The sequence below is a fragment of the Pinus tabuliformis genome, chromosome 6 (genome assembly GCF_031772625.1).
Source record: "Pinus tabuliformis cultivar Carrire ecotype Pingquan chromosome 6, CPIR1, whole genome shotgun sequence".
In the NCBI taxonomy this organism is placed as follows: Eukaryota; Viridiplantae; Streptophyta; class Pinopsida; order Pinales; family Pinaceae; genus Pinus; species Pinus tabuliformis.
The window spans coordinates 1,883,917,261-1,883,929,554 of NC_142292.1; the positions used below are offsets into that span (position 1 = coordinate 1,883,917,261).

A 12,294-nucleotide genomic window follows, 5' to 3' on the forward strand; every position below is an offset into this window, starting at 1 on the left:
TGATTTGAAGTGTTCCATCCATAAATACAGCTTTTGAGCTGATTGACCAGGCCTCCGGAGTACCCCATAAATTGGTCAAGAAGTTTCTTGAATCGCCTTGCTATTGTGGTGGAGGCTCCCCCAATCAATAAGGTATCATCAACAAACTGTGAGTGGTTAATGTTTTTTGCTCCATTCCCAAATTTGATACCGGTTATAAGGCCCACTCTCCGATTGTGGTCCAAAGCTTGACTGAAGGATTCTGCCATGAGGATGAAGAGGTAGGGAGAGAGGGGATAGCCCTGTCTGAGCCCCCAGGAGGATTGGAATGCTTCACCTGGCCTGCCATTGATCAGGGGGGAGATCCAGGGCCCAGAGATGCAAGCAACAATAATATTAATGAAGGGGGTCTCGAAGCCCATCTTTTTTAGGACAGCAATAAGGAAGGAGTGCCTTACTCTATCGAAGGCGTTCGCCAGGTCAAGCTTTAGGACAAATCCTTTCTCTTTCCTGGATAAGCTCGAGTGGATGGCTTCTTGAACAAGAAGGATGGAGTCAGTGATATGTCTGTTGGGCAGGAAACCTCCTTGATTTTCAGATATCAAGGAGGGAAGAAGGGGTTTGAGTCTGGTAGCTAAAATTTTGGATAGAATTTTGTAGGAAGAATTGCAGAGGGAAATGGGTCGGAATCTGGAAAAAGAAGAGGGCCGATTTTCCTTGGGTATGAGGGCAAGAAAGGTGGAATTGGTGTATCCTCCTAATTTCCCTTTTCTTTGCACCCAATGAATCATCTTTGTCAGGTCCTTTTTTATCAGAGTCCAGAACTCCCTGAAGAAGCAGATGGGGAATCCGTCAGGCCCTGGCGCCTTATCAGGGTGCAAGCTCCAAATTGCTCTCTTAATTTCCTCTTCTTCAATTTCTTTGCTAAGGTTGTCGTTCATCTCCTTAGTGACTCCTTTGGACAGATGCTGGAGCAAGTCGGAATAGTCTTCTGCCCCTTTAATTTCAGTTAGGAGGTCCCTGTAGTGCTTGGAGGTAGCATTCCTTATGGTTTCTTGAGTGCTGTGCCGATTTCCTTCGCTGTCCAAGATTGTGCTTACATTGTTCCTGAGCTTTCGAGCAGTGGCCTGTTTGTGGAAGTAGGCTGTATTTTTGTCTCCCCCTGAAGCCATAATTGTCTAGATTTTAAACGCCACTTGATTTCTTCCTCCCTGTTAATATGGCTCAACTGTGCATATAAAACACTTTCTTGCTCTTTGTTTTGTTGCGATAATCCATGTTCTTCAATCCTTGACTGCACATCTTCTAGTTCGCTTTTGACTTTCTTTTTAATCTCCTCTGGCTCCTGATAGCTATCCTTGGCCCAATATTTTAATACCTGCTTGGTTCTTTTTAATTTGGTTTCCCAAATAAAGCTTGGCGAACCTTCTACATGCTGGTTCCAGGTCTTCTGGACAATTTCCCTGGCTGCAGGAATCCGATTCCAGAGAGGACTATATTTAAAAGGGATAGGGCCAAGAGGGCAGTGGGTTTCCAAAGTCAGAGTGATGGGGTAGTGGTCAGAGGCAGAAGTATTGAGGATGTTAGCATATCCTACAGAGAAGGAGGAGAGGAACGAGATATTGACTAGAAATCTATCTAGTCTTTCCATTATGTTGCCGATGCCAATCCTACGATTACTCCAGGTATATCTGCGATTTTTGGGTATAACATCAACTAATTCGTGCTCCTGGATGATGGTCTCCAGACGGCCTCTGAAGGGATCTGGAGTGAAGGTTCCTCCCCTTTTTTCATTGGCATGAAGAATCAGGTTGAAGTCACCTGCAACTATAATATTAGTATTTCGTTCCCCATCAATGCTTGCCTTCAAATCATCCCAGCAGATTTCCTTTTCTCTGTAATGGTTGGGAACATAAACATTATATATGGTTACTGTTTGATTGCCTGTTCTGCTGTCAAGAGTGGTTCTGATCCAGTTCTGGTGGGGATTTGTTGAAGTGCATACCCATTTACTGTTGTCCCAAATGGTGACAATTCCTTTGGAGGCTCCTCTAGATTCGCTGATGCTTCCTAAGTACTGTCTCTGCTGGTCTATAATTTTTCTCATTTCTTGCTGATCTTGTTTTGTCTCCTGTATCAGCATGATTTCTGGCTTTTCATTGTGGATTAGATCTTTGAGGGCAGCTATTTTAGAGGGGTGCCCTAAACCCCTGCTGTTCCAAGAAAGGATTTTCATCATGATGCATTGGGCATGCGGAGAGGTGCTCGCCTCTCTTGGTCTTTGCCGCTTGTCTCTTTTCTTGGTGCCCAAGGATGAAGGACTCTATTGGAGTTTGCGTGCCCATGGCTATGTCCTTCTGGGCATTCTCATCCCTATGTTGCTTGGCTGATTTTCTGCCCGGTCCCTGTTTTTTATATGTATCACTAGTTGCTCCATGTTCTTTGGAAGAGCTTCTGGTGATCCTTGATGAAAGGGGCTTAAGGGGGGTCTGAGAAGAGATGGTTTGGGGTAGATGGGAGTCTGGGGGCTCAGAGGAGGGATTTTCAGGGGCAGAATCGACAGTGGAGAGGATTAGGAAGGGGTTGGAGGAGGAAGGGAGGGGCGGTTCAGGGGGAAGAGAGGCAGATGGGGAGGGAGAGGAAGAGGAAGGTCGCAGATTAGAGGGTCCAGGGTTTTCAGAATCCATGGAAGGCTTGGGAGGGGGAGCTGATTTCTTCTTTTTGACTGTTTCCCAATGACCATCTTGCTCATCATTCTCTGCATTAACAATTTTTGTGCATCTATTAGCAAAGTGCCCGTATTCGTGACATACCTTGCATTTAAATGGTATCTGCTCATAGTCCAGTTGCTGGATATGGCTCCAGTCATCCACTTTCAACTTTATCGCTTCAGGAAGTCCTCTACCTAGATCCACTTCGACACAGATCCTTGCGCATGCTTGCATGTTGTCCTTGGGCTCACTACGGTCAATGTATTTTCCAACAGCATTCCCTATGGCCCGAACAGACTCATCACCCCAGCAGTGGAGAGGGAGGTGAGGGAGACGGACCCAGACTGGTACGACACTAGGGATATCCAGTTCCGGATCGAAATCTGGGGTCCATTTATTGAGATAGAGACCCCTGGAATCCATGAAGTACGGCCTGTTCCTGAAGATCAGATCCTTGTCCTCTTTGGATTCGAAGTGAAAAGTGTAATACCCTTTTCCGCAGAACCTAATGGATATTTTCCCTTGGATCTTGTCTGACCAGTTTCGTTCGACCCATCTTTGAACTGTTCTTGGCGATAAATTGCCCTATTAACCCTTTCTCGGCAAGGGATAGCGCTGCCATGCGAGGAATAGTTGGGGGCAGCTGAACTTCCTGAAGAACATCTAGCTTCTTGACAAATTTCGAGATTGCAGGTCTGGGGCGTTGAGGGGGAAGAGATTTCACCAGATCTGAGAAGGCTTTTTGAGGATCGGGGTCCTCCTGAGGCGAATCCGGGGGGGCCATGGTTGGGGCCAAGGCCCAGGCCGCTGCGTTGCTGGTTGAGATCGATCTCTAGGAGCGCGATCAGGCAGGGCGCGCGCAGCCGCAGTTTTAAATAATTTCTTCGATAATGTTGTTAGAGGTGTTGCTATTCTCCCATAATTCTTAAAAAACTTGCGATAATACCCTTTCAACCCAAGAAATCCTCGTCGATGCTTTATGGATGTGGGGATTTTCCATTCCTTAATGGTTTTAATTTTTCTATGGTCTACCTTAACACCTTCATGAGATATAATATGACCCAAATATTCCACCTCTTGTACTCCAAATAAACATTTGGAGGTTTTTGCATATAATTTTTTCTCCTCAAATAGTTTGAGCACCATGTCAACATGTTGGACATGATCCTTCCAAGACTTGCTATAGATTAGTATATCATCAAAAAATACTAACACAAATTTTCTAAGGAAGGGTTTGAAAATGGAATTCATTAAACCTTGAAATATAGAAGGTGAATTAGTAAGGCCAAAAGGCATGACCAAAAATTCATAATGACCCTTATGAGTTCTAAATGCTGTTTTTGGAATGCCTTTAGTCTTCATTTTGATTTCATGATATCCTAAACGAAGATCCAACTTGGTGAAGTAAATTGATCCATGAAATTCATCCAATAATTCATCAATTACAGGAATGGGAAATTTATCTTTAATAATGAGCTTGTTGAGCTCCATATAATCTAGACACATACTCCATGATCCATCCTTGTTGTGAACCAATACTACCAGAGTAGAGAAAGAACTTTGACAAGGTTGAATTATACCAGCCTCTAGCATTTCTGGAACCATACATTCAATTTCACTCTTTTGGACGTAGGGATATCTATAAGGCCTGATGTTTGGAGGAACACTTCTTGGAATCAAAGTAATAGCATGATCATGATTACAAATAGGTGGGAGGCCTTTGGGAGTCTCAAATACCTTGGAATGATTGTCCAAGACTTTTTGGAGATCTAGAGAAATGGATGATTTCGATGTGGGAACCTCTAGTGAACATAATTGTGCAATTATGCCTTATTGTTCTTTCTTTAGATGCTTTGTCATTCTGTTAGAGTTGATTATCTTTATTGGTTTCCCTACGATACCCCTTAATTCAACTTCCTTTCATTTTGAAGATAATTTCATGAAAATTTCTTGAAAATTAAAAACTATTGTACCCAAGGATTGTAGCCATTGGACTCCTAGTACAACATCAACACCACCCATTGGAATGGAAAGCATTGTGCTATTCAATACATATTCTCCCATGGATAACTTGATATTAAGGCACATTCCTGAGCAATTTATGGTTCCTCCACTTGCAACCATTACTTGACACTTTGGTGTTGGATATAGGAAGCAATTCAATTCCTTGGCTATCTTACAATGAATAAAATTATGCGTACTTCCCGAATCAATCAACACTATTAACTTTTTCTTCTTGATATGCCCTTCTATCTTGATAGTTTGAGGAGTTGTAATTCTAGCCAATGCATTACAAGATATTATCTGATTCATTTCTTCTTTTTCTATGGTTTTTTCCTGGTGTATATCCTCTTCTTTTGACATTTCTTGTTCCTTTTCTTCCTCCTCTTCACAATCTATGTAAAATAATTTCTTCTTGGCACACTTATGACCTTTAGTGTATTTGCTATCACAACTATAACAAAGCCCTTTTGCTCTTTTTTCTTCCAATTGTTGTGGTGTCAACCTTGTAGGTTGTGGATGGCTAGGGGCAGAAACACTTCCATCTTTATTATTGTGAGTGGTAGGCTTCCTTGTTGCCATAATTTTTCTTTCCATTTTTCTTGCCAACCTGAATGCCTTCTCCAATGAATCTGGTTCCCAAAGGCGAACCTCATGTTGGATGTTATCTTTGAAAGTCCCTATGAACACATCAATCTTATGCTCCTCTAGAATATCTTTTACCCTTATATTCAATTTCTGGAAGTCCTCAATGTGCTCCATCATTGAAATCTTTTGTTTGAGATATCAATTCGCTAAAAAGTGTTGCTTTTTGTATCCTCATAATGTGCTATCATTTGATCCGTAAAAATAGCCCAAGTGACAATTTGTTTAAGAGAGCAAAGCCATTGATACCATACAAACTGATTTGGTTCCAAATATAAAGTTGTAATGTGTACCTTTTGTGTGTTTTGCACATTATGGAGATTGAAAAATTGCTCCATCTGTAGTATCCATGTTCCGGGATCCTTGCCATCAAACTTCCACATATCGATCTTTGGAACATGGTGGTTCTTCAATCAATTGTTAGAGTCTATGAAATCATGATTAACATCTATTTTGTTCTCACCATAAGTTTCCTTTACTAACCTTTCACCATTAGTAAGCATTTCTTGTAGAAAATTTGTCAAATATGTCTTCAAATCCATCTTCAAATCTTCCACGTCTTTATTTAAATCATCCATATTAGCTTCCACGCCATCCATCTTAGCTTCCACACCATCCATATTACCTTCCACATCATTCATCTTAGCTTCTACGCCTTTCTTTAAACCATCCATCTTAGCTTCTGTTACTTTTCGTGTGAGTGAAATTTGTTTCACTTGGTCTCGTAATTTTGATATATCATGTTGCATTTCTTCCTCTTCTTCATGAGTCATGCTAGAGCTTGCAGGTTGCTTACTAGGTGTTTCCATTTTATTTCTTTGGGGCATCAATTACCGATAATATTGCTTCACTATGCCCTTTGAATTCCTTCAAACTAATTTTTCAAAGCAAGCTTATGCAAAAAAAAAAAAAACTACACACCTTTTTTCACTTTGTAGGAGCTCAATATTGAATCTGATGTATCTCTATAATTTTGGATCTCCAATGTCTGAAATTTCTTCCTATGGTAACCTCTGAGTTATATTTCTAACCCCACAAGTCTGATCAAGATTGCATTCTCCAATGAAGTGTTATGCCAATTCTCCCACGATGACCTAAGTATAGACTAGTTCAGTCAAGAGAACTTGTACGACGTGCCACGGGTCATTGTTTCAACCTTAGGTTCAGAAAATTATACCTCAAACACTACAGTCCATCCTCTTTCTATAACTTCATAAAAAAATTAAATTAGATAGTCAGAGCGAAAGTTAGGAAGTTTTTCCCAAGGTCACCTGTTTGGAATTTAATTCAGGGGTATGCAAAAACCATAACTTCCTCAAATTATATCTCTGAAAATGTAGCGAGCCAAGATCTGAAATTTGGTCCCGAGGTTCAGTGTGATTTTGTCTCAAATGGGTTTTTGTTTTAGATTCTTAAACATCGCCCAAAAAAAATTATAGTGAAAACTCCATGATGACTTGTTTGGAGTAGCAAAACCCTAGAATCCAAAGCTCTGATACCAAATGTTATGAAACCAACTCACAAAAAGATAGAAAAGATAGATCAACGCCTTAGAAATAAGCCTCTTTGAGGGGGAAACCTCCTTTACATTACACAAATTAACAATTCGTAGATGATTCAAATGAAAAAATCTCCATTCTATATATGAGTCTAAGGGGTCACAATATAAACAAAGCCGACCTAACAATAATAATATAAAGGCACAAAAATAACAATAGTGGGATTCTATGGGGCACAATATTAACAATATGGGGACAATAGGGGCACAACAATAATAATAAGGGATAAAACAACAATAGTAATGGGGGAATCACTAGTATTATATGGACCTAACAGAAAATTGGTTGTTGGTGTGCATGAGGCATAGGCTAAGGTTAGTTGAGTTAAATTCGAACTCAATATGAAGATAACTGAGCTACAATTGAAGGAGCAGCCATTGAATCTACCGAAGGTCTGGGAGTAGCGCAAAACTGTGATTAAGGAAGGACTGGCCACTCTAGATACCACCGTTGCATAGTGCACAACATTATTTGAGTAGGCAACGAAACTGGTAACTACTCTATAGGAAGACCCAAACCTACAAAAGTTGAATACAGAAGCTAAGGAGCTGCAAAAGCAGTATGATGAAGTCAGCACAATGGTGGACTCTATTGCTCTAGCACAACGCCTAGCCAAGTTGCAGGAAGGGAAGTTGCTCCTCACACAGGTTGAGGCAACATAAAAGAAGGAGGCCTTGCTTAAGGCCAGATTGGAGCCCTGGTTAGAGGGAGCCAACTAGGTTGTGAACAACATTTAGGAAAAGCTGATGGACTTGCAGCAAGTACAATAGAAGATCAAGGTAGCCGTGGACTTGTAGCAAGTACAATAGAAGATCAAGCTAGCCGTGGACTTGTAGCAAGTACAATAGAAGATCAAGCTGGTTGTGGAAGGACCAGCTCCAGGACATCTCGTTGAAGAGGTTAAGCAGGTAGCTATGCAGAGCGTTGCCGAGGTTGCCATTGTACAAGTGGCGATGGGGGATCTTCGTAACAAGAACACCATGTCAGTTGAGTGAATCGAGGATAAGTCATGACCTTTGTGTTGGGGGCCTATTGGGATGGGGTCCCCTGGGTTAGTTTTGGGGTTAAAAACCCAAGTTTTGATGTAAATTTTGGTAAAAAGATGTAAAGTCTCCGTAATCTATGGACGCGGAGTGCGTAGATAGTTATAAGTCAAAAGGGGAATTAGCTCCTTGATTATGTAAAATTGAGTCGGTTTTGAGATCCGCCCATGGTCCACGGACCATGGGATTGTATGTAAAAATATATAAATAGGAATGTCTTAGGGAGTCTAAGAGAGATATAGAAGAAGGAGATAATGATGCATGTAATGGGTCAATAGGGGATAATGAAAAAGTGAGTCATAGAGAAGGGAAAGGCTCCACAAATGACTGCACGGAGGCCTAGAGAAGAATCAACAACTGAGTACGCAAACCCTTGCAGCTGAGTGCCCAGGGAAGTTTTGAGTTTGTAATACCATATTGAATATCAATAAAGAAGACTGTTGGAGAAATTCATGTATTTATCTTCTTACTTTCGTTATTTATGTTTATGATATATGATGTAATGGAATAAATTTCCTTATGAATTATTGATTTATTGATTCGCGACTCTATCGGATAAGTCTTGCTAACTGTACGCAATGTATGTTAAGTATTTAAGCAAACCTTATACTACATTCTGTTGTTTTTAATGAATACTTAACTAGTTCTGTGCGAGCTTAGATCCAGGTTTGTTTTATGGTGCAAATAAGTGGATGTTTGAGCTGTTAAAGGTCCACAAAACCCTATTGTAGACCTTTGTGGAGGTCTAAGGGCTACTAGGCGAAGTGCAGTACTCAACCCTAGGGACTTATAGATCTGCACAAAGGCAGATCTAGGGCAATAAAAAAACATCACACTGATCTCTGGATGTGGAAACTTGGTTCCAACATCCCCCCATACTACTTCGGGTGAGACTTCGGCATGCGCTACGCAGTTTGATGCTGAAAGGGCCAGTAGTGTAGGGTTTTGTTTGGCATAATTAACTTTAAACCTGGGTCAGGACCCACTAATCCACCAATAAATAATCAAAGTTGATGACAAAGGAAGAATTGTTTTAGAACCAGAAGGCATTCTTTCTAAAAGAGAAAATGTATTATGTTCCAAAACTATTAATGGATACCTCATTAAATTTTAAAAAATTCTAGAATAATATTGTTCATGTTAAATAGAAAAATTATGTCAACAATACCCATCATTACCTACCCTCTGAGGACAAAGCATCTGTAAGGGAGGGCCAATGTTACAAATACATAAATGAATAAAATAATAAATAAAATAAACAATAAATAATTAATAAACAATAATAAAGAATTAATTAATTAATAAACATTAATAATAAACTATTAGTTATGAAGGGAGAAGTCATCAGACATGATAATTCAAACGTTCATGACCAACAAATTCTTTTTTAGGCACACCATCATGAAGGCATGCAATCATCAATTTAGTTTTCATTCAATAATAAAAATATTTTATATAGTTGTGTTCTCTTCTACATGAGAAAAGGAGAAAAGAGTGGTCAACATGTGAATTATTTACACAAAAGGATAAAAACAATGGAGAACCCACTCACCATAATTCATTATTTAGGTCCTTGGAGTATTAGGCCACTTACCATGACTTTGTCAACACTAGGTTTCATATATTTTCCTTCTCTTTCATTTAATTATTTTTTTAGTGCTTTTTGCTTGGAATTGAGCTTAGGGGAGACCTTCTTGTAGTTTGAGTGGACCTAACACATTATCATAGAGATGCCAGGGCATTGGAAGAGTTTTCAATACTCCCCATAATGAGGGGAAAAATATTTCATCTCTATATGTAGGTTAAGGAAAAGTGTTGAAGCATCTAAAAGAAAACCACAAGATGCAAGAAATTTCGCCATAAAGTTTGTGTATGATGTGTGACTAATATATACATTGTTATTGTGAAAATTCATCATCATAATTGAGTTGCATGAGTGAGAACATGAGGATAATTATGTAGTGATTACGTTGGACACTCGATGTTTTGTGCAATTATGGCCTCTTAAAGTCTTTCAAGAAACAAAATATGAAGTGACAACTTATGTTATTGGAGAGGATAATCAAATAGTAGGAGCACATAGAGAAATGATTTAATGGGAAGAAATTAATATTCAGTATACATGTAGAGGATATATATCTCTTGATAGGCCTATAGAGGAAGAAAGAGGGGCTATTGTCATATCTAGAAGGGTATTGGATAAGGAGATATTTTTAGATGAATTTATAGCCAATTATTATGTTCTCGACACATGAAAAGTAGGTGGGAAGATCCTAGTAAATGACATCATGGACCTCCTCCTATGAATGATTCTTTCCACTATGACCCATATGGTGGGTTATACTAGTCCACACTTGGCTTCCAAAAGCCAAGTTGACACTGTAGTGCGTTTGTATGCCCCCATGTGTATTCAAATGGTGTTAGGATATTTTATCTAACCTAAAATATCAATTGAAAAAATGTAGGATGAGGATGCACAAACATTCCAGGTATGAAAATATCCTCGTATCATTATTTTTGAGTGAGCAGCACTATTACAACCCCAAAAAACAACATCATGTGTAGGGTTTTTTGATCCATGGATGAACAAATACATAAACCTAATGGCAATGTTGTGAGGTAGAGTGTAGACAAAATATGAAAAATTATAATACTTTAACTACTTTGATGTGCAAGTGAACATTATATATGATCATGCGTATGTAGGGTTTCATTTCCACTAAGATCTCAAGATAGTGCTAATCCTTAGTGATGGATGGAGTGTTGTGGGTAAGCGTATTATGTCTTGGATGGATTAAATCTTCTACATAATTCTCTTTCAGAAATACTTAACAAATATGTTATGTCTTAATGTTTTGATTATTTTTATGTATTTTAGTCATCTAGATGTTTTGTGTGGTACAGTATACTAAGCATTAAATATTTCTTGACACAAATGTTGCTTCTATGAGACAAGAGGGAAATTATTCAAAATTCGTTAGGGAATAACAAGATAAGGAAAGCTTGTGGTTGAGTAGGAGGAGGATTTTAACAAGGAGGAAGAACTTGGTGAGTTGAGGTAGGTGCAACAGATCCTCGAGGACCTTGCTATGGGTGTTCCTTTTACACATATAGAGGATGTCTTGTAGCACCTACATCATTACATTATAGATGCATTTAATTAAATGGCTTGCAGAACTGATAGAGGTTGGTATAATTCAACCTAGTCAAAGTTCTTTCTCTGCTCTAGTGGTATTGGTACACAAGAAGGATGGATCATGGCACATGTGTCTAGATTATAGGGAGCTCAAAAAGCTCACTATTAAAGATAAATTTCCCATTCCTGTCATTGATGAATTACATGGAGAAATTTACTTCACCAAGTTGGATCTTCATTCAAGATATCATCAAATCAGAATGAAGACTGAAGACATTCCAAAAATAACATTTAGAACTCATGAGGGTCATTATGAATTTTTGGTCATGCCTTTTGGCCTTACCAAGGCACCTTCTACATTTCAAGGTTTGATGAATTCCATTTTCAAACCTTTCCTTAGAAAATTTTTGTTAGTAGTTTTTGATGATATGCTAATCTACAACAAGTCTTGTAAGGATCATGTTGAACATGTTGATAGGGTGCTCAAACTATTGGAGGAGAAACAATTATATGAAAAACCTCCAAATGTTTCTTTGGAGTACAAGAGTTGGAATATCTAGGTCATATTGTATCTCATGAAGGTGTTAAGGTAGACCCTATAAAAATTAAATCCATTAAGAAATGGAAAATCCCCACATTTGTAAAGCATCTGCGAGGATTTATCGGGCTGACAAGGTATTATCACAAGTTTGTTTAGGAATTATGGGAGAATAACAACACCTCTAACAACATTACTAAAGAAAGATGCATTTTCTTGGACTCCATAAGCAACGAAGGTCTTTGAACATCTTAAAGAGGCAATGTGCGAAGCACCGGACTTAGCTACATCCAAACTTCACAAAAAAAATTATTGTGGAATGTGATGCCTCAGGAAATGGAATTGGTGTTGTTTTAATGCAAGAAGAAAGACCCATTGCTTTCGAAATTCATCCAATCAAATGAAAGTATTAACACACAACTATTTATAAGAAGGAAATGTTGGCAATACTACATGCACTTATGAAATGATGACATTACATAATGGGAAGACACTTTAAGGTAAAAACGGATCATGATAGTCTTAAATACTTTTTAGAACAAAGATTATATTCTAAAGAGCAGCAAAAATGGGTCACAAATATGTTGGGTTATGACTTTGAAATCATCTACAAAAAAGGGAAGAAAAATGTTGTTGCAGGTGCACTCTCAAGAAGGGATGAGGATGTGGAAGCATTGTTTTG

At 38.9% G+C, this 12,294-nt stretch overlaps 1 protein-coding gene across 1 annotated transcript; it reads right to left on the reverse strand.

Annotated features, from left to right (window-relative positions):
• Window positions 1-1,075: 1,075 nt before the first annotated feature.
• Window positions 1,076-2,122, reverse strand: LOC149266698 (uncharacterized). Its single transcript, XM_089409055.1, has one exon. The coding sequence runs from the start codon at window positions 2,120-2,122 to the stop codon at window positions 1,076-1,078; it is 1,047 nt and encodes a 348-aa protein (XP_089265181.1).
• Window positions 2,123-12,294: the final 10,172 nt, after the last annotated feature.

Excerpts from the sequence above, each read along its gene's own strand:
- LOC149266698 (XM_089409055.1), bottom strand. The coding sequence starts at position 2,122 with ATGCTGATACAGGAGACAAAACAAGATCAGCAAGAAATGAGAAAAATT.